The following is a 22153-nucleotide window of genomic DNA, read 5'->3' as shown; positions in this document are numbered from 1 at the left end:
ACAATAATCATTATGTATACAGGGTGTTAGGTAAATGGGTATATGAGCCGACACTAGCCCATGTTAACATGGTCATATAAATGGTATGGTGAAGTCAGAAAATTGATATCTTCATTTTAATTATTTTATTTTTCATACAAATCGGATTTTATAAAATTTATATTGTATGAAAATTAAAAAAATTAAAATGATGACATCAAATTTCTGACTTCACCATAGCATTTATATGCCCATGTTAACAATGGGCTAGTGTCGGCTCATATACCCATTTACCTAACACCCTGTATAACATTGATATTTCGTCGTATCATGGAAAATATAGTTCTTGCAACTCACGAAGCAGCGACAATATCATTTATTAGTTTTTGCAATTTACGAAGGCTAGTCAGCTTTACTTGTGTGTGTACGTGTAGGTACATGCACATGTATAACGATAGTGTACCTATCAAAACTTTTGAAAAAAGAACAATAGCGAGCCACCACACATGAATAGCTCACTCACCTTCGTGAATTAATAAATAATAATATCCTTGGACATTTACACTGCGCTTCTAGTCTCAAACTAAGCAAAAAGCTTGTACCTACTATAGGTACTAGACAACGGATATAAACATACTTAAATACTTTTGTATGTATAATAAGTATGTANTAAATACTTTTTTTTGTAAATACATACTTATTATACATAGAAAACACCCAGTCCAATACAAACAAATAAATGTTCATGCACACAAATGTTTGTACTGTGCGGGAATCGAACCCGCTAACTCCGGAATAGTAGTCTGTTTCGAACCACTACACCAAACGGCCGACATTTTCACAATTGCAACAACTACGAGTATAAATGATATTGTCGCGGCTTTGACATCCTCCACTAACTGTTGTTCCATCTTCAAGCTCGGCTGTCTCCGCGAGGCTTATAATAATCTTGAACACTCGCGAACACCCTCAAGTTCATTTTCTCTCGCGCTTTGCTTTCCATTTTGGGTCCAATGGACGAGATTCAGCGAGTTTTATAATCAACCTAATGTAATGAGAATGAATAGCGCTACCAACCAGTTAAAACTATCACTATCACTGCTTTGGAACAATAATCTGGGCCAGTGCTAAGGCTAGGCAAGAAAGTAGGTCACTATTGTCAGCCTCTTTTTCAAACATTTATCACAAAATATTGCCGAGTTGAATATGAGCTATGCAGTTATAAGATTCCAGGAATATCATTCTTCAATAATTTTTAAGCTCCTCAAATGGCTGTAGAAACATGGCTGAAATCTCAAGCTGTAAACAGTCATGAAGGTACCTACTACATAATAATATCCAGTGGCGCGTATTCCTCAGTTTCCAAAGGAATGGAACGCGAGAATTTAATTTCTTGAACATCCTTCGTTTAGTAAAGTATATTATATTTCATGCGCATTGAAAGTCAAAGTCAAATTTAATAGTACTTCCTACAAATCGTCAAATATTTTGCTCTTAAGGAGCCTCTACATGTCTCATAATCTTTTTACCCTACCTTCGAGACCGACATTTGGCAAGTGCTAAAAAGAAGCGCCGCAACAGACTCAATCAACATGGTCTGCCGATTGTTATAAATAAATACATAGGCTGGGTTGCACCATCTTATTTTAACTTTGACAAACGTCAAAAATCTGTCAAACTCCATACAAAAAACACCGGTTATCGTCATAATTACGGTTAAAGTTAGGTGGTGCAACTCAGCCATAGAATCAACTAGTAGTTCCATATAATTTACCCGCCTCGCTCGTTCCTTGCAGCCTGACAGCGCGCTTTCATTTGTCTCCGATCGACCCGCGCTGACTGCTATTGCGAATGCCTTATTAAACGTCATTCCACTGGAAATCTTTGCTTTTCACGTTTATTATGCGCCTTCCACCCTTTCCCTTAGCATATATATATNAACGGGAATAAGCGGGAAAATCCTTTGGTATGAAAAATCTAAACCGCTTAAGTTAGACGCATGAAATTTGGCATGCAGGTACCTTAGTAAACTTAGAGCTTAGTTACAACAGGATATTGCAAAATTCCCACGGGAACGGGAGTTATCGGAAAAAAACATTTGTATGAAAAATCTAAACCGCTTAAGTTAGACGCTTGAAATTTGGCGTCCAGGTACCTTAGTAAATTTAAAGCTTACTTACAACAGGATATTGCAAAATTCCCACGGGAACGGGAGTTAGCGGGGAAAACGGGATCCACGCGTACGTAGTCGCGGGCGGCCGCTAGTCATAGAATAAGAATGTATAAAATCAGAAGGGAATACTTCCCAATTTACTGGGTGTGTTTATTCCTTTATTGGTTTAGTCGTGTGAAAAATAGATTCAGATTGCTATAACCACGTGTGCGTAGGTGTTGTAATAACTGTAAAATGTATCCCCTATTAATAAAAAGTTAAACCATAGTTGAACAATGTTTTAAAGTGACGTTAACGTCACTTAACAACAGTGTTCAACTAGGTTGTAACTTTTTACTAATAGGGGGTAATAGTTGAGTTAGAATACCTAGATTTCAAAACTAAGTCAGTGCTGTGTCTTTGAGCATATCAGTACCGCGCGAGCGCTTGTTAAGGAGACACGTCTTTTTGAGTCGAATAAAAAACCAACGGTTCTCAACATGTTCACTTCCAAATGTGCAAATTGTACGGACACCGTGGGCGACGGACCAGAGTGCTCAATCTGTAAGAAAAGATTTCATTTTGCTTGCGGAGGCATCACTGAGCGTGGTTTCGCCAGATTGGGTTCTGGCAGAGCCTCCTGGATGTGCACTAATTGCAGAGATGCACCGCTGACGCCAATGGAGACATCCTGCATCGAGACGGCGGCTGCTAACACTCCTGGCAGTTCAAGATTCTCTTCAGGACTTCCGCTCGAGATTCGGGCGGTTTCAACACCTAAACATGGTGCTTCAAGTGAAGATAAGCAAAACTTCCTTGAGTTGCTGCAAGAGGTCTCTTCCAAAATAACGAATATCCAGACAGAGATTACGATGATACGTGTTATCCAGCAAGATATCCAACAAGTTAAATTGGATATCGCCGAAATGAATAATACTTTGAACACAAAGTTGGACAAATTAAATAACCGCGTAGACAACATTGAGTCAAGGGTGTCAACGGTTGAGGGCCTGGTGTCAACGATTGAGGGACTCTCAACTGAAGTCGAGGACTTGAAAATGAAGGTCAAAACTGTTTTGGAGGAGGGCCATAAGAATGAGCAGTGGGTACGTCGGTCAAACATCCAGATTAACGGAATTCCACATAAAAGCGGTGAAAATCTTATAAAAATCATAAAAACCTTGGCTGAACGTAGTGGTTACCCTCTAAACGCAGAAAATGATATTGATTTCATAACACGCGTAGCAGTGAAGAACGATGAAGACGCCAGGAGATCTAAACCGATAATACTAAAAATGCAATCAAGATACAAGAAGGATGATTTTTTGGCTGCACTTCGGAAATTGAGAAACATTAAGGCATGCGACCTGGGTTTCACCGGTATGACTGGACGGATTTACTTCAATGACCATCTCTCCCAACGTAATAAACAGATCTTCCAGCAAGCAAAGCTTAAAGCTAAAGAGAAAAATTACACGTTCTGCTGGGTAAAAAATTGTACTATTATGGTACGTAAAACTGAAAAATCACCAGTATTGCATATTACATCCGAGGAATCGTTAAAAAAAATTTTATAAGTGATATAAAGGTGTATACGTTAAGTATTTATAATAGTTTGAAACTTGCAAAATGTGCTTCAATCCAATTTGTGGAGTGCGTAAGATTGAGAACCATATGCAGGTCATTAGTGAATGTTTATTATGTCTATCAAGGTATGCGTAATGTATTGTCGTGTGTAGCAACCATTGCGGAGTGTGTGTTTAACGCTGGCCGAAAGTTGCCAGCGCGCCGTTCTATGTATTATGTATTCATTTCAAGTAAGCGGAGCTCGACTTATTTTGTATTATTTGAGTTAAATATTTCTATTCCAATGGACAACACGTTAAGCTTGTATTTCGTAAGTCTGGCGGTATCTGTGAATGATTTGGCTTTTTCGAGTATTAGGACGTTTCGAATAATGCATGATTGCCATAAAAACTTATGGGTAAACAGGGGGGCACCGGTAAAAATTATTGGTGTTTATTTTACATGTAAACAGATGGTTTTGTTATTGTTTTATAACAAATATTTTTTGGGCTGCGGTATTGTGCTGTTAATGAGTTTGGATTTGTTTACTGGAGATTGTTTCAACAGGATTTTTGGTTTCTATACTGATGTTTTTCATCTGGGAAACTTGATTTTAATTAAGCAAAGTGGTATTATGGACTTGCGTGTTATACATAATTACAATTCAAAATATTCAATTTACAATGTATTTTAGTAATTTAACGTGTTTTTATCAAAATGTACGTGGTCTTCGAACTAAAACAAAAATATTCTATAACAATCTAGTGAACAAAGATTATGACATTATTTGCCTAAGTGAGACTTGGTTGTTACCAGGCATTTTCGATGCGGAAATTTTTGATTCGCGTTATAATATATATCGTACCGATAGGAACTATGAACAGCGGGGCATGACTAAGGGTGGTGGCACACTGATCGCGGTCAAACGCGAACTTATGGTGGACTCGCACTGCTCCAGCGTGTTACCTCAATTTCCTGATGCCGATATCACACACCTGGACATTCTGCTGTCCCGCGGTCCTAATGCTAAGCGAATGCATGTGTATAGTTGCTATTTTCCCGACACTAAGGACCAAGTATTGTCTCAGCAAACATTCCTAGAGTTGGTATCGGATTTTAGTGTCGATAGACCTGAAGATGAGTTTTTGATTATAGGTGATTTTAACATAAGGAATGCAATTTGGCTAAAAAGTCAGGACATTGCACGAAATGATCTCATCTTGTCTAACCCATCGGTTGATGTGTTGTCATCCCAGGTTTATACTTTTATGTGCTTTACGGGCTTTCTACAATATAATGGAATTATGAATTATAATGACAGGCACCTTGACTTAGTCTTCTCAAGCTTTTTATGTCGGGCGTCTCGGGCCGATCCTCTATCGGAGCCTGAAGACAGACATCATCCATCTTTATTATTGTCATTAGAAGTGGACTCAACTGACGCTTACCTAAAGGAGGCGCCCCGGACTGTTCGTCGTTTTCACGCCGCTGATTATGATGTAATTAAAATAAAACTTGACGAAATAAACTGGGGGGAGCATCTCTCTAGCACTAATGTTGAGGATGCACTGGATTGTTTTTACAGAATTGTTAATGATATTATTGATAAATACGTACCCATAAAAACAGTAAAAGATAATAATGTTTACCCTATTTGGTTCTCTCCCAAACTAATTAAACTATTAAAGAGAAAACACAAGTTACATAAAAAATGGAAAATATATGGCAGATTAGCTGATTATGAAAATTTCTCAGAATTGAGACGTTACGTTAAAATATTACAAAACTCTTGCTATAGTTTATTCATTGCAAGAGCGGAATCAAACATTAAAAACTGTTCTAAATACTTTTGGTCCTTTATTAAATCTAAGAAGAATATCAATAGTATACCGGACATGATGAAGTTGGACAATGATNTTTTTTGGACATTTTTACCTTGATGCATTTAAACACGTGTTCACGTTAGCTATTATACAATAAGACGCTTGTTCAAATAAACCCGAAGACATTTTAACTTCAGAACATTTTAACCATTGCTCATTTCGACGTTCATACTTTTTGCCACACTAACAGCCGGTCCGTATGGACATTTTGACACCTGCACATTCCAACCGTTGAGCGTTTTTTCGCATTGACTACCCAGTCCCTGAATGAATTCTACATTCTATGAACAACTTTGTAATTTCATAATGTATTGTTTACTGTAGGTAATGAAATTACAAAATTGTTTTATACTTAAAATAACTGCAAATCACGTAAATAATATGCGGACGTAAATAATGACGTTTTGGCGATCTCATTAAGCGATAAAAATTAACTATCTTGACTNACTATGCCCAAATAAAATCTTAGCCTTTAATTTTACTGTTTAGTACCTCAAAAATGAAAAATGAAAACCTCATTTTCGCCATTTTCACTGCTACCCGGCCTTAAACGAACAAACTGCTAATTTAGTAGGTACACTAGACCCTGAAACTTCCTTAGAAACTTAATGTTCATCATAATTTTTTGGTTTATTTAGGTAAGTGCTATCAATTTACATCATCAGCATCATCATTTCAGCCATAGGACGTCCACTGCTGAATATAGGCTTCCCCCAATGCTTTCCATGTTGTTCGATTGGTAGCGGCCTGCGTCCAGCGCTTCCCTGCTACCTTTACGATGTCGTCGGTCCACCTTGTAGGTGGACGTTCCACGCTGCGTTTTCCGGTACGCGGCCTCCATTCCAGAACCTTGCTGCCCCAATTTACATTAGGGTACAGGAGATATTTAATTTTATAAGATCCTTACCATCATCATTACGTCTAGAAATTTTATTGTTTAAACATCCAAATAGTGACCATCTGAATCCACGTTAAAAAGCCAGCCTATCACTCTGTTTACATCCACCAGATGAGTGACAGAGTAAGGAAGAAAATAGCCAAGGCTGTCACGGTTGGTGGGCCTAATGAGAAACGGAGCCTGCGGTTAATTGAGGAATCATTATGGGTCAAGGAAATCGATTTTAATCGTAAACAATGGACCGATTACGTGAATCAAAAGCGATATTTTTTTTAGTGGTGTAATCATGAATTTGACTTTTCTTACTAAAGTGATTAGACTAAACGTTTTGAAAGAGTATGTACCTACTAAAAAAAATAATCCAAAAATCTGTCGTTTTTCGGTTGTTTTATGAGGAGTCAAAGGTTTATTTTTATTTTTAAAATTCGATTTCTTAGTATTTTTAATACAATATTTACAAACGTCAAATAGGCGGTCAAGGAAGCGACACAAAAACGTCACCTGCATTTAAATTTTTTGTTACCTTTGCTGGTTTTTCCTGAACAACTGTAAAACAAACACAAAAAACGTTGTAAAAACTATAAACACCGCTTGACGACTGATAAGGAAGTGTAAAAAATAAATGAAGACTAAACAAAAACAAATGAAATTTTCTATTAGGCGGGTCGTTAGTTCGGTTAGTTTTTTGTATTAATTACTTAATTCTAACCTACTTACCGAAGGCATTCATTTTCCTTATACACAGATCAGCAAACAGAGTGATCCGGTGAAATGGTTAGAAATACAAAGAAGTAATTTTTCTTTACAGGCCTTCCACTAGGTGGACGGACGATCTAGTGAAGTTCGCGGGAAGCTCCTGGATGCGGGCAGCGGTGGAAATCCTTAGGATAGTCCTTTGTCCAGCTGTGAATTTTTTTTTTATCCACAACGAGGAAGCTCTTGGCCTGTATCTCACCTGATGGTAAGTGACGATCAGGCCAAAGGTGGAAGCGGAATCCGGAATCCTCAACCACGGAGGAACTGGCTATCTTACCTCTAACTGCCGGAACACAACAATGCGATGCAATGCACAAAGATGGTGGTAGCTAGCCAGGCGGACTTAGAACAAGCCCTACCACCAACCAAACCGAACAGAAAATTTCAGAAAAATCTGTCCCCACTGGGAATCGAACCCGGGACCTCTGCGTCTGAAACAGGTGGTCTTACCACTAGACCACAGAGGCGGTGGATGTCATTTGGCTGAAACGAATAAACGAAAGAGTATTATTTACTTGACACTGGCCAAATGATGCAAATCGCACGAAGCCATTAAAAAGAAGAAACTTTTTGATTTTAAACGTGGAATATTATGTTAGGGCAATCTACATTTTGGGCACGTCCTTTATGTGCCCAGCCGGGATAAGATGCGCGCCTTGATATACTTTATCGACGTCAAAATGTATGGACAAAATCGATAAAATGGCGTGATAACCGCTTATCGCGGCGCAAAGAATTTGAATATTGAATCTTTGATTTCGTATTCCCTTGCCCTATCGATTTCGAATTTTCCAGAACATTCTACTAGGTACTAAACACCAGACGTTGTGACGGTTGACTTGGCGAAACTAGCTCGCCGAACGACGCACTTGGCGGGAATGTGCTTCCTGACCCGAATTCGGCGTGTTTACCTGGATAATAGTCCGCTCGTGTTTTGTATAGTCTGATGTACTTACTGTACATACGTAGGTACCTGAAAATGTAGATGTACTGTGCATAGGTACTTGGAAATATAAGGTTTTGAAATATAAGGCTGGTTTATAGGTACACTAGTTGGCCCTATACGTATTTCAATTATAGGGCTAGAAAATAATACACTAGCTGGCCCGGCGAACTTCGTACCGCCTATGTTCATCAGAAATAATAAAGAAACAATTTTTCAATTCAGTCCAGCATTTTTTGAGCCTAATAAAAATCAAATCTTTCTTCTTTATTTAATATTGTACATAATTTGGTTATACAAAATGTAGGACTTATTACAATGGATAGATTTTTCCCGCGTTACTTGGCTCTATCTCCGAATATGTTTTTCGGATCAAGCCACGAAAATAAAATAATACTAACAGACAAAGAAGAGACTATGGATTACTTACTTTTTTTTGTAACTATTGTCATCAATATAATGAAAACAAAATATTGATTAGGTACTGTACCATCTCCAGGAGACGCAGGCCAGGAGCTTCCTCGTTTGTGAATAAAAAAAATGTTTTCAATTTGATATGACATACAGATTACAGACGTAAGTAAAATGTTCTCGAGGGTTCTTTGAGGGACGGAAACGTAAATTAGATAGGAAAATCACATAATTATTATTTATCGCATCTAACCGTTGCGATGTCACTCATACAATTCCTGCTTCCGTATTTGTAATTTTATGTTAGGAAATAGACATGGATATTGCAATTCTGACCCTTTGTAAACGACTTAAGTAAGTACTTATGAAGATGTTTATTAAATTCAGGAAAAATATTTTAGTTAAGTACCTACCTACCTACATTTAATTTTCACAATGTAGGACTAATTGAATTTTAGATTAGATTGTGTCTGATGACAATTGTGAATGATGATGATGATTCATCAGCATCATTTCAGCCACAGGATGTCCACTGCTGAACATAGGCCTCCCCCAATGCTTTCCATGTTGATCGATTGGTAGCGGCCTGCGTCCAGCGCTTCCCTGCTACCTTTATGATGTCATCGGTCCACCTTGTGGGTAAACGTCCCACGATTGATACGATAACATTGTGTATTAGTACGTTTATATCTAAGGGGTATAATTAGTGCCGTCGCTAAGAGCTTGGGCAAAGAAAGCGCGGTTACCTTATCTTTTCTCGAAGTGTTTCGTCGCACTTTTGTACCCTTATTCTATGTTGTTCTGTGGTATAATGCCTGTTTCCACATCTATCCCTAATTTAAGTGACCCCTATGAAAACAAAATTCCTCTTATGTGTTACCATAGGGGTCACTTAAGAATTAGGATGGATGGTGAAAACGGGCATAACAATCCTAAAATCAATTTTCACTTCCAATTTTGTCCACGATCTGGGTTAATCTCAGAACAAACTCAATTTATTTCTTAAAAATCTTTTTAAAATTCACGAGAACTCATTCTCGATAATCCCTCTAGATACATTATGTATATTATACATATAATTGACCCGTAAATAATCCTGTAAGTATTATTGCCCTGTAAATATCACAAGGTGACCAGTTCCAATGTCTGCCATTAAAACAAATGTGTCAATGACACTTGCGTCTCCTAAAAATTATGCCATTGGTATAAAAATAAAGCAATTGCTAGTCGAAGTTTCTATAAATAAATTAAATAAATCTATACTAATTCCAATACGAAAGTTTCTAAGGGTTTGTAACTTCTCCGTGCTGAAACGGCCGGACTGATTTTCATGAAACGTGAACCAAACGTGAAATTTTCCCTCTCTCTGGGTCTTAAACGACATTAATATTGTTATTGTGTGATGTCCTATTTACATTAAAAGAATTTATATTCATCAAAGACAAATTAAAGTAACGTAATTCCATCGCAAAATCAAAATGATGGCGCGAATTAAAAAATACAAAAACAATTGCCCATCACATGCCCATCACTTTGTTTCTCGCGCAACGTAATTTTACTTGCCCGCATTTAAATTGCACATAGACTTAAAAATTATGAATACACACGTCACGCCTAAAGTTATTTAAATTAAATCAAATAAAGAAAATCCATATTCCGAATTTGCAATGGAGATCGGTCATACAGCGTAAGTTTTAATGTAAATGGCGCGCACAACGTGATCGGTGCTCACATGAACTGTCAACGACTTTTCAGATCCCGCAGAAATTGAAGTGATGTGCGTAACTATGCGTAGGTAAACACTAATGCCCGTATTCTCAAAAATTACTATGAGGTCTCAGAGTGCACGTGGAAGCACAGGGTGACACACGAACCAATCACAGAACTATATTCAACGCTGCAATGTGCGTTCGATTTGCTGCTTCACTTAAGCAAGCATCGTTTGTGAATACGGGCGTAACACCCCTATTCACAAACGATGATTACTTAAGTGAAGCAGCCACGCTATGCGAAGTCGAACACACAGCGTTGAATAGAGTTCTGTGATTGGTTTGTGTGTGTCACTACACCACACAAGTATGGTTTATGAATAGATTTTTGAGACCCTGTGCGTCCACGCGCATTGTGAGATCTCATAGTAATCTTTGTCAATACGAGTGTAAAGCCCGGGTCGGTGGCTACCCATCATGGTAAGTTAAATAATGCTTGTGTTACGAGTGGGTTCACCACAATTAATAGTCGGGCGGCGGCGGGGTTCGAACCTGCGTTCCTCGGATCACGAATTCACGAGTCTGCCAGTCCAACCCCTTCACCGTTCTGGCTTCCTTCAAAATGTAGGCATAGCTTTGCGCTAATACCTACCTCTGAATCAAATACTAGACAGGTATATTTGAGGATTCCGCTTTGCAATGGAGGGAAGTCGAACCTTAATTTCGAACTCCTCCTATGTTCTTCTGATTAATTTCGTTGCGGGTCCTATGACAGTTTAACTTTCCCCCGGGACAAACTTGACCTTCATTGGTTGGGTTTTTGTGGCGGTCAAGCTGTAGATCCTGGCTACACAAGAGTTGCAGTGGTGGGAACGTGAGGTGGGAATAGTCCCGTAAGGTATATTTGAGGTCAATAACTGCTACAATTTTTAAAAAATGTTGCCCTATTAAGAACATCACTAGAAAAAACACGGCACCAATCGTCGTCACGTGCAGATCCGACTCACAGATCGAGCTGAATACACACGAGACTGATGTCCAACCAAAGATAGTTTTGTACACAAGTTGTAAGTATTTTTACGTTTTACTATCGTGGGCAGACATTTATAAGTTTATGCTGTTTTGTTGAGGAAAATTCCCCTTGAAAGTGACAGCTCTCGAGTTTGCTGTTTCGAGTAATGTCTAAAACAAGAAAACGGACTGTTTTAGACGTGTGGGCGAACAATTCTACGAAACTACCTCCAATTGATAAACAGATCTATAATTTGAATCAAATCAAATCGTTTATTTATATAAGTAGGCTCGATTGGATAGGTGGTACGAGTACACCTTTTTTCGATTTCGCTAATTCTCACGATGGATTGTTGCTTGTTGTAATTATTCAAGAAATATGTTGATAGCTTCCGAAAATCATCAACGTTCGTTGGTTCTGTCGGATAGACCTCCTTGAAACCACTACATTATTTTTCAGGTTTCGAAAACCATTAATTCGCTCAATAATACTTTTTATAACATGGTGGTATTGGTTTGAAAAAAATATATTTGAGACGCTGGAAACGCATAAATAAGTATACATGCTGCAACAAGCTCGTTTATTGACATGTCCCCTTTCGCTACAGCTGTCCCAATCAGCTTCAGCTGTCCCCATTTTTATGAAATAAATGTACCTTAGGGTTTGACGATATTACGTTGATATTTCAAATAAATTAATAGTTTAAAAAACTAAAAACACGCTTTTAATTATGCTTGAAATGACAAATCCAATGAACCCAAACTCGATGCGATTCCGTAGTTTTGTTGAGGAGTTCCTATGGCCACCTTCCAGTCCCATCTTCAGAGCAGTTCGTTTTTGTCATAATTATGTCATTGTATTGTCATCTAATCTACATAATAATTGCCAAGTTTCATGATGATACAAGAATTAGAAGTGCGTGTAATTTAGATTCTTAGATTCCATTACATAGTTACATACACGACGACCTAATAAAAGGATGCTAAAAATGTACTTTAGGATTATGTACGCATCTGTACAACTATGAGGGCATCCACCGCACCTCTCAAATATATGTCAATGCTGTTTGGTTGTTGCCCGCTTTGTGATGGAAAGTTATGTCATTTTAAATTTAGCTCTATGTATTCAAATTGCACGAGAATAATGTATGAGGAACTGAAAATGTGTCAGGTGAAACTCCGTATTCACGATATCATAACGTTTGATGATCATTTATTACACCACTGCGCCAGAAGGACGGTTATGTTTTCGGAAAAAGTTGTTCTAACTTTAACTATAAACAAACGTCAAAAAACTGTCAAACTCCATACAAAAAACACCTGTCATGGTTATAGTTATGGTTAATGTTAGGTGGTGCAGCAGCTTTAGTTGTGAAACTGTATCTATTGTTCGTTCGTTCGTGTCAGCCAAATGACCACTGCTGTACAAAGGCTTTCTACAACTGCTACTACTGCATGCAGCCATATGCCTCCTGCGATTCTCACCAGATCGCATCGCGGCGTCGGTACACTTAGGCTGAGTTACACCAACTTACTTTAACTTTAACAAACGTCAGAAATCTGTGAAACTCTATCCAAAAACACCATTTATTGTTAAAGTTACGGTTAAGGTTTGGTGGTGCAACTCACCCTTAGTGGAGTGGGAAATTGAAAATGGTTTTTCCAACCTCTCGTGTCCACTATTGCAACTCCTGTGTAGCCAGGATCTACCGCTTGACCGCCAATAAAAACTAGTGAAGGTAACACTAAACAACAATGTTGTCTACAAATATAAACAACAAAGACTCTTGATGTTTAGGAACAGCATCACCTCGCACCAACCTCGCGCTTGAGAGCTGCAATGAGCAGTAGTGATGTTGCAGTGTCGATAAAAATATCGATATATTTACGTTGATTATTTTAAACAACCATCGATGGCTTATAAAATAAATTGATTATAATAAAGATATTATTATGATTATGATTGTCAAATTATGTCTTCGGCAGGTAACTACATAAATTATAAGAAGAAGTTAATTCTTAGTTAAATCGACTTTTGTTTAATTGAAATTTTGTTAAAATAGGTTTATTGGTTACATGGGTCTTAACGCGACGTTTATTAATCCAAATGTTCAAACCCTTCAAAAAATCCTTCAAGTAGTTTTTTAATGGAGAACACGGCTACATGACTTGATAGCAATCAGACTCGATGTTTAGACTAAGATGATAGATAGAATTTTTGTTAAAACATCACGTTAGACGCATCTTATCAGTCAGCTTAGAAATATAAATTTTCTAATGTGTCTAGTTTCTTGACGATAAAAGTCTTATACTGATTGTAAATTAAATTTTCATGAGGTATAATACCTTCAGATCCCATCCCTAGCAAGATAAAAGCCGTTACTGAAGACTGGAGATTCAGCCGAAACACTCGAGCTGTAGTTTCAGCCGTCCACTTCAGACGTCTTATTCTGTAAGTAAATGATTTTCACAAGTGGATAATAAAGATATTTGCGCAATTTTCTCTATCAACCTTTATATTTCTATACTTAGTCGATCTTAGTTAGGAAAAATAGGTTCAAAAATTTGATTGTTTTGTACACACGGCCACACTGTTAACTATCCATTTCCGTTTTTGCTCTCGCTCTCATCAAATGGTGATTCAGTGCGATAGAACGAGATGACATGACCGGCAATGGGTAGTTAACCCTGTTGCCGATAGTACGTTAATAATTAGGTATGATAATCTAAATTATAGATACTCGATAATTAATTTCACTAATTAAAAAAATATATATTGGTTATTTCACTAGTAGAGAAATAGATAGATATCAGAGGTTTAGAGGTCTAGGCTAGTCTAATTTGTATTGTAGGTATTTAGGAATAGTTTTTCCTCATTCAGAATAAGGATTTTCATACTAATTAAACTATTAAAGAGAAAACACAAGTTACATAAAAAATGGAAAATATATGGCAGATTAGCTGATTATGAAAATTTCTCAGAATTGAGACGTTACGTTAAAATATTACAAAACTCTTGCTATGGTTTATTCATTGCAAGAGCGGAATCAAACATTAAAAACTGTTCTAAATACTTTTGGTCCTTTATTAAATCTAAGAAGAATATCAATAGTATACCGGACATGATGAAGTTGGACAATGATGTTGCTAGTGATGGTCAGACTATCGCTAACTTATTTAATGATTTTTTCCTATCAGTATTCGACCATGATACGTCTGTTCCAATAAATTCGGTGTCAAATGAATCGGATAGCGCTATTATCACTGGTATTCAAATTACTCAGGATATAGTTGAAAAATATCTCGCAAAAATTGACGCTTCTAAGGGATGCGGACCCGACGGGCTTCATCCCTTATTTTTGAAAACCTGCAGTAAGCAATTAGCCTTACCTGTAGCCTTTATTTATAGATTATCTTTGTCCAGTGGAAGTATGCCTTTAATTTGGAAGCGATCCTTTGTTGTCCCAATTCACAAGTCTGGCGATAGGCACAATATCCGGAACTATCGTGGCATTTCAAAATTATCAGTCTTACCAAAAGTTTTGGAAAAGATCATCTGCGACTCTGTGTATCCCATTTTGAACCCCTTGCTGACTGTCCACCAACATGGTTTTATAGCTAAACGTTCGACGGAGACGAATCTTTGCGAGTTCTTGGACTTCGTTCTTGATTCTATGGAGGAAGGTTATCAGGTGGACGCTGTGTATACTGATTACTCAAAAGCATTCGATAAAATTTCTCATTCCCTACTCATTACTAAGCTTGAGGGAATCGGTATACATGGCGACTTACTTCGATGGATGATCTCCTACCTAAGGAATAGAACTCAGGCGGTCACAGTTAAGGGTTTCACGTCGAACTTTATTCCGATATCATCCGGCGTCCCTCAGGGTTCGCATCTTGGACCTCTACTATTTAATATTTTTATAAATGACGTCTTAAAATGTTTTAGTAACTCCAAAATATTACTGTATGCTGATGACACAAAAATTTATTCAATTATAAAATCGCTTGACGATTGTAGGAAAATGCAAAATGAATTGACATCGTTATGTGAATATTGTACTCTTAACAAATTAAATTTAAACGTTGAGAANAAAAGCGGCTCGCGTTACTTGGTGCGTCAGAACTCTCGGGAGATTACATGCAGGATCCTCAAATGCTGTATACAACATCGTATCAGGTGACGAATCATGGATATACGCGTACGAACCCGAAACAAAAAACCAGTCACGAGTTTGGGTGTTCGAAAATGAATTAAAGCCAACAAAAATTGTTCGTTCACGGAGTGTTGCAAAAAAAATGGTGGCCACGTTTGTCTCCAAAACCGGCCATGTTGCGACTATTCCTCTTGGGGGACAAAGAACTGTTAATGCAGATTAGTATGCTAGCATTTGTTTGCCACAGGTCGTTTCTGAACTCCGTAAAGAGAACTGCAACCGCCGCATCATCCTCCATCACGACAATGCGAGTTCTCACACCGCGCACAGAACAAAAGAGTTTTTAGAGCAAGAAAACATAGAATTATTAGTCCATCCGCCGTACAGCCCCGACCTAAGCCCTAATGATTTCTATACTTTCCCTAAAATAAAGAATAAATTGCGTGGTCAGAGATTTTCATCACCTGAAGAAGCTGTGGAAGCCTATAAAACGGCCATTTTGGAGACCCAAACTTCCGAATGCAATGGTTGCTTCAATGATTGGTTTCGTGTATAGAAAAATGTGTCAAAGTTCGCGGAGAATACTTAAAAAAGCAATAAATACATTTTTAAATAGTAATGTTGTTTCACTTCCTTGATTCCCGAAATTTTCAGTGCCGCCCTCGTAGTAGTTCCATATAATTTACCCGCCTCGCTCGTTCCTTGCAGCCTGACAGCGCGCTTTCATTTGTCTCCGATCGACCCGCGCTGACTGCTATTGCGAATGCCTTATTAAACGTCATTCCGCTGGAAATCTTTGCGTTTCACGTTTATTATGCGCCTTCCACCCTTTCCCTTGGCATATAATCACCGGCTCCAAATTCGTTTCTAATGCAGAACGAGGTTTTCTTTTGCCATCATTGTATTCTTAGTCGCAATCGTATTCCAATCAAATTCATACATGGATATCAACCGCCTAAACCGTTGGAGCAATTTCTAAATAGTTTTAGTATTGAGGTATACATTAGATCTATTAGAATGATTAATAGGTCAAAGATTTAGTTTATTTATATTTTCTTGCGCGTCCTTCATATCCTATACTATGTGAACAATTGATATACTTCATATTTTACACCTAATATAGCATTCTCATGTTTTGCACAAGTCATCAACTCTCTCCCTTTCTTAACAACTGATCGTTATCTCAAATTACATAAAACTGACAAAACTTGTAACAACCATTAATCTCACACGAATCATTACAAAGGCGCCACCATTCCTACAGCCACAATAGAAACAAACGTAGTGTAATAAGTACAAAAATAAAAATATTCCCGCTGACAGCTCTCTTGGATGTCACCCTCTACCACTATCCGTTCCACGCAACATTAACAGCGACAATCTTACATTGGGGGAACTAGATTCGGCGTTCCGTTTGCGTTTCAATGCACGCAGATGAAGCCATTGAAAGTGCTGACACATTTTAATTTCAAGCGTTTGTTTGTCGTTTCGTAATCATCGAAAGAGTATCTGATGTAGGAATAAAGACAATCTTACATTGGGGAACTAGATTCGACATTCTGTTTGCGTTTCAATGCACGCAGATGAAGCCATTTTAAAGGTCTGGCACATTTTAAATTCAAGCATTTGTTTGTTCAATTTGGTAATCATCGAAAGTGAAAAAAAAGTTTTCCGACTTTATTTTTTACCTGATATTTACTTCATTCTATGCTGTTACTAATGAGTATCAAATTCTTATCGTATAGCGGGCATCCCCCTCAAAAATATTGTATTTGTAAAATTTTACATCTACTTACATATCGCAAAAGTTAGCAATCATGACTCATCCTCAGCTCATAAGACAGTCGTGTTCAAGAATTGTTGATGTAAAGTGTACTTTTCAGAATGTAAGCAAATGTTGCATGCAAAGTGACTAGTACTTTTACCCAAGGCAAGTTGACACAGACTTTAATAACCTGAAAAACAACTTGCTAAATAATTTACTAACCAAAATGGACGTTAGCTATGCACTTACAAAACTACAACCGTGACTTCTTTCCTACGTAAGTCACTCTCACGACATTCGATCACATATATTATTAAAGATAATCTCCCTCGCTGACCTACTTCCCCCCCCCATGCCGTGTTACAGAGTAATTAATATGAGTGGAGACACTATTTATTTCATTACGCTGTGACAACGCGCCCTAAGTTAGAAGTTTGTTAGCTAAGTCTGTGGACAGACAGTCGGGGCGAAAAGTATTAAGAAAATGCACTTACTAGGTTTTAAAATGGTTATTGTAACTTGCTAGGATTCGATATTGATTTTTGCAAATTGGAATTGGACTCACTAGGTTTTGAGCTACGCGTTTTTCCGGTGTTAAGTGTAATAGAGCGATTTCTGTCTTCACATCCTCTGGAGACCTTAAAGGTGATTTAAGACAAAAAGCAAAAATCTGCAAAAGTATCCCTTAGACCATTACGTTACGTTTTAAAATGGACCAGCCGACAGGATTGGAACCCATAATCGCATCTGACGTTTTAGATTAGTTTCGGACCAACAAACATCAATTTGCAAGCTTTTGGCCAACTTAACTTTAATAGTAAGTTTTTAACATCGTCATCTTTTTAGGACGTCCACTACTGAACATAAGCAAGATGGCCGCNTAGATCAAATTATCGTAAAAATAGTTTCATCATTAGAGCCACTAACAAATATAATACAGCATTTTGTCATTTAGACATCTTTCATGAACGCATTGTGAAGTTTCGCCGTCTCCTTCAATCTACTTGATCTTTAGTGTATCCATGTTAATTTTTTATAATGTTTTAATGTTAATATTTTCTTTTGCATGCATAAATTATGCTACACATCTGTCTCCTTTTCAACTTTGACTGTACAACCTAGCTTTAGAAACTTTAAAGGCCAATGTATAACCCACTTAATTTTAAGCTGCATGTGTCAAATAAGGCTGTATGTTTCTTTAATAAAGATAAATAAAAAAAAAAAAAACATTAACATTGCAATCGTCTTTGGAGGCGATGCGCCAGTTTGGTGCCCACCAAGGTTTCTAGAGCACGCACTCGAAAGTAGCTCAGGAAGATAGACGTGTTATGATTTTAGGTATTAATAGGTTAGAATAATATTGGTTATCAGACAGAAAGATGCAGCAAATATATTATTTTACTGGCTGTTGCTCGCGGCTTCACCCGCGTGAAATTCATTTTGTTACAGATCGTCATTAATTGTAGCCTATATGTTATTTTTGGGTATAAACAATAATACTGATAATACTGTAAAATATCATCAAAATCCTTTCAGAAGTTTTTGCGTGAAAGAGTAACAAACATTCAGACATCCATACAAATTTCGCATTTATAATATTAGTAGGAAGGAAGGATTAGTAGGATCTCTCTCAATTATTCTTCTCATTGGAAATCACTGTATTTTTTTTTGTTTAAGAGCCCCAGCACACTTGCTAATTTTGGCATCGGCGATCGGCGATTTAGCCGCTTTATGGATGCTGAATGCAGCGACCACACATCCCACACCGCACACTTTAAAATGTCAAACGCGGTGATTGACGCCCGTATTCACAAACGATGCTTGCTTAAGTGAAGCAGCAAATCGAACGCACAGCGTTGAATAGAGCTCTTTGATTGGTTGTGTCACACTGTGCGTCCGCGCATTGTGAGATCTCAGAGTAATGTTTGTGAATACGGGCGTGAGTCGCTTTTCAGAAGCTCCACGCACTCAGCGACAGCATTCGCTATAACGCGCGATTCCAATACCGCGTCCGAACGCATGTAGTCGCGAAAAGATGCTGCATCGATAGAGTCGCTAAAATGCGCGATTCCAATACCGCGTCCGAACGCATGTAGTCGCGAAATCGCGATGCTGGATCCATAGAGTCGCCAAAATGCGCGATTCCAATACTGCGTCCGAACGCATGAAGTCGCGAAATAGCGATGCTCAATCGATATAGGCGCTAAAATGCGCGATTCCAATAACGCGTCCGAACGCATGAAGTCGCGAAATGGTGATGCTGAATCAATAGTCGCTATAAGACGCGATTCCAATACCGCGTCCGAACGCATGAAGTCGTGAAACACGATGCTGCATCAATAGAGTCGCGATTGCAACGCGCCATTCCGATACCACGTCCCGTCATTTTTAATTAAGCTCAACTCATTTCATAATAGCTAGTTAACTTGCATATTACTTACTCCCCACTAGTTTCATGTATAAATTGAGTCGCTTTTGATAAAGCTTCTGGTAATAATTATGTGGTAATTGCGCAATAATATGCAAAATGAGGTGTACGGGATCAAAATAGCATAGTATAAACAGGTACAGTAGGTACTCTACACCTATGTACGCGTCCATTTTCGTCATAGAGTCATAGCGTCGGCTGTTCAAAGCTGAAGTATTTATTTGAGGCCTGCAGTCATTGGTAAAACTCCGATGGCTAATATGTGTTATAGGTACATACTTACTTGGCTTCTTGTACACGCTAAGAAATTTCACCGAGTCTGACAAGAATTTTGTCGGCTCTAGCTACGAAAAATCACACAGTGCGCATCAGCCGCGTGTAGTATCTAGTAGCGCAGACAAGAATTTTCTTGTCAGCGCCGGAGCAATGTATGTAGGTACACAAGCACATCAGGCTACCCATTTTTTTCATCCCTATTACAAGCAACTGCACAAGAACGCACAGTGGTTACGTTGACGTACCGTCCTCTGTACATGGTTTGTTTGTAGAAACGACACGAATTCTTGCGTAGGCTCGCTGCGGCGTCTTTTCTTAGCATGTACAAGCGGTCTTACACTCTCATGAGTTTTGATTGGTTATTACTTTATACGTTACCCTAAATTGATTTTGATTTTGGAACTAAGCGTCTTAAAGGTAGCCTTTTAAAGCGAGTTAGTGACGCGGCGTTGGTGGCACAAGACCAAAGCTAAAGACGCTGCGTCTCTGACGCTTAGTTCGAAAGGCTACCTTTAGACTAATGAAATGATAGAGAACATCCTCATCCATCCTTATTTTCTCATATTTTCATTGCTTTGTAGTAAACTCACTTCATTAGGGTGTATTGTGGTACCCAATAACATTACATAACTTCACAATGCGTGCAGAAATGCCTCGGCAAATTAGTTGAAATGCCAGGGAAACCATTAAAATACATTTAGTATGATGTTACGTTGGAAAATGAAGCATTCAATAAGTTTCTGCAGACAATTGAATAGGTCGACTGATCTAGAACGTATCTTAATTAATACATATAATCTAGGTGTAGGCTGGTGCCTGAGACTTTAATATGTTTTCTTTGTAATTACTTCGAGAAACATATTTCTTACTTTAAAGTTTCATCTAATAGTTGTCTATCACTTTATACATACACATACCTTTGTGCCTACAAGAATTTACTATCTTTAATGAAATGCCTACTTCGCACGCTTCCATTTTTGTAGTACCTACCTACCCACCAAAATAATTTTCATAACTGATGCCCGTTTTCAGTGCCCGCCCAGTGGTAAGTTTAAAGTATATACTGGGATGTTTAAAAGAGTTTTTAAAAAGCCTACTTGCAAAATAAATGAATTTGAATTTGATTAAAATTTTGCAAGACGAGACCACAAAATGGCTCGTATTGTAAAAAGGTACGATTTTATAGAAGATCTGACCTTTTAACACTACAGTTTTAACTCTACAAGCCCTGACTAAACAGACTCTACACCTCAGTCAAAATATGTAACACTAGTGGCCGTGCTACATATATATTTTGACTATGTGTAGAGTGCCTTTCTATTCAGTGAATTTTAATTGAACTACATATCTTTTCACTGTTATATCCTGTAACACTGAAACAAAAACTAGCCTTATAAAAAACAAGTCGTTCCCAATAATAATTGTTCTCCAAGAAAATGCCCTAATTGCTTTGCAATCTCTATAATAACCCAAGAAAATTGTATCTAATAATTTTCATGCCGTCAGTAGTGGGAGAATGGGAAAATGTACGTCATTGTTCTGGCAAACCGGTTTGCTCACGCGCATATAATGGCGGCATTGATTTGGGGCTATTTTCTTGATTACTATGGAGGGGGTAATTAATGGTATGTAATGAGAAGGATGCGGTGATTTTCCTGGTTGAGGTTTCATAATAAGCTAGGGTAGTTAGTGAGTTGTGTGTGACTCTATCTCTTAAAGCAAATAATAAATAGTTCGGCAGTTAGAGGTCCGGAGTTCTGCTATTAGCGCAGTAATAGTTATATGCATTTTACCAGCAGCTGGTGTCTTGAATTTGATCCTGTATTTGATCCAACACATCTGTTGTTCTTTCTGGCTGTTCTTTCTTTCTTATCCTAATCATGTCTACCGATGTCCCTGGTACTAGGCTAGTGAGTATAATCAACTACATTTTCAAATACAGTGTGAGTCACGTTAAAGTGTACATAATATGAAAATAGATGAAACTAGACCTATTTTTATCGACAAAATAGAGGTCAAAAATTGTTTAAGATTTTTTTAAAAAATTTATTGAATTTTTTTTTCTCTCGATCATTGCAAACGTTGTGATAGGGATAAAGACATGCGATTTTTGGTTTTACGAAGGTAATACGATGGAGAAATACAAAGTAATAAAAACCACCGGCTTTAGGGGCATTTTTTCGAGAAAATTATCAAATAACCAAAAAAACACGAAT

At 37.8% G+C, this 22153-nt stretch overlaps 1 protein-coding gene across 1 annotated transcript; it reads left to right on the top strand.

The window, feature by feature from the left end:
* Window positions 1-2615: 2615 nt before the first annotated feature.
* On the top strand, window positions 2616-3749 carry LOC114354964 (uncharacterized). Its single transcript, XM_028307584.1, has one exon. It carries the CDS (start codon window positions 2632-2634, stop codon window positions 3706-3708), a length of 1077 nt encoding a protein of 358 aa, XP_028163385.1. The 5' UTR covers window positions 2616-2631; the 3' UTR covers window positions 3709-3749.
* Window positions 3750-22153: the final 18404 nt, after the last annotated feature.

Source organism: Ostrinia furnacalis, unplaced genomic scaffold (assembly GCF_004193835.3).
Source record: "Ostrinia furnacalis isolate ACB-3 unplaced genomic scaffold, ASM419383v2 OfSCF2290, whole genome shotgun sequence".
Taxonomy (NCBI): Eukaryota; Metazoa; Arthropoda; class Insecta; order Lepidoptera; family Crambidae; genus Ostrinia; species Ostrinia furnacalis.
The sequence above is the reverse complement of the archived record's forward strand: the minus strand, read 5'-3'. Positions and strand labels throughout refer to the sequence as shown.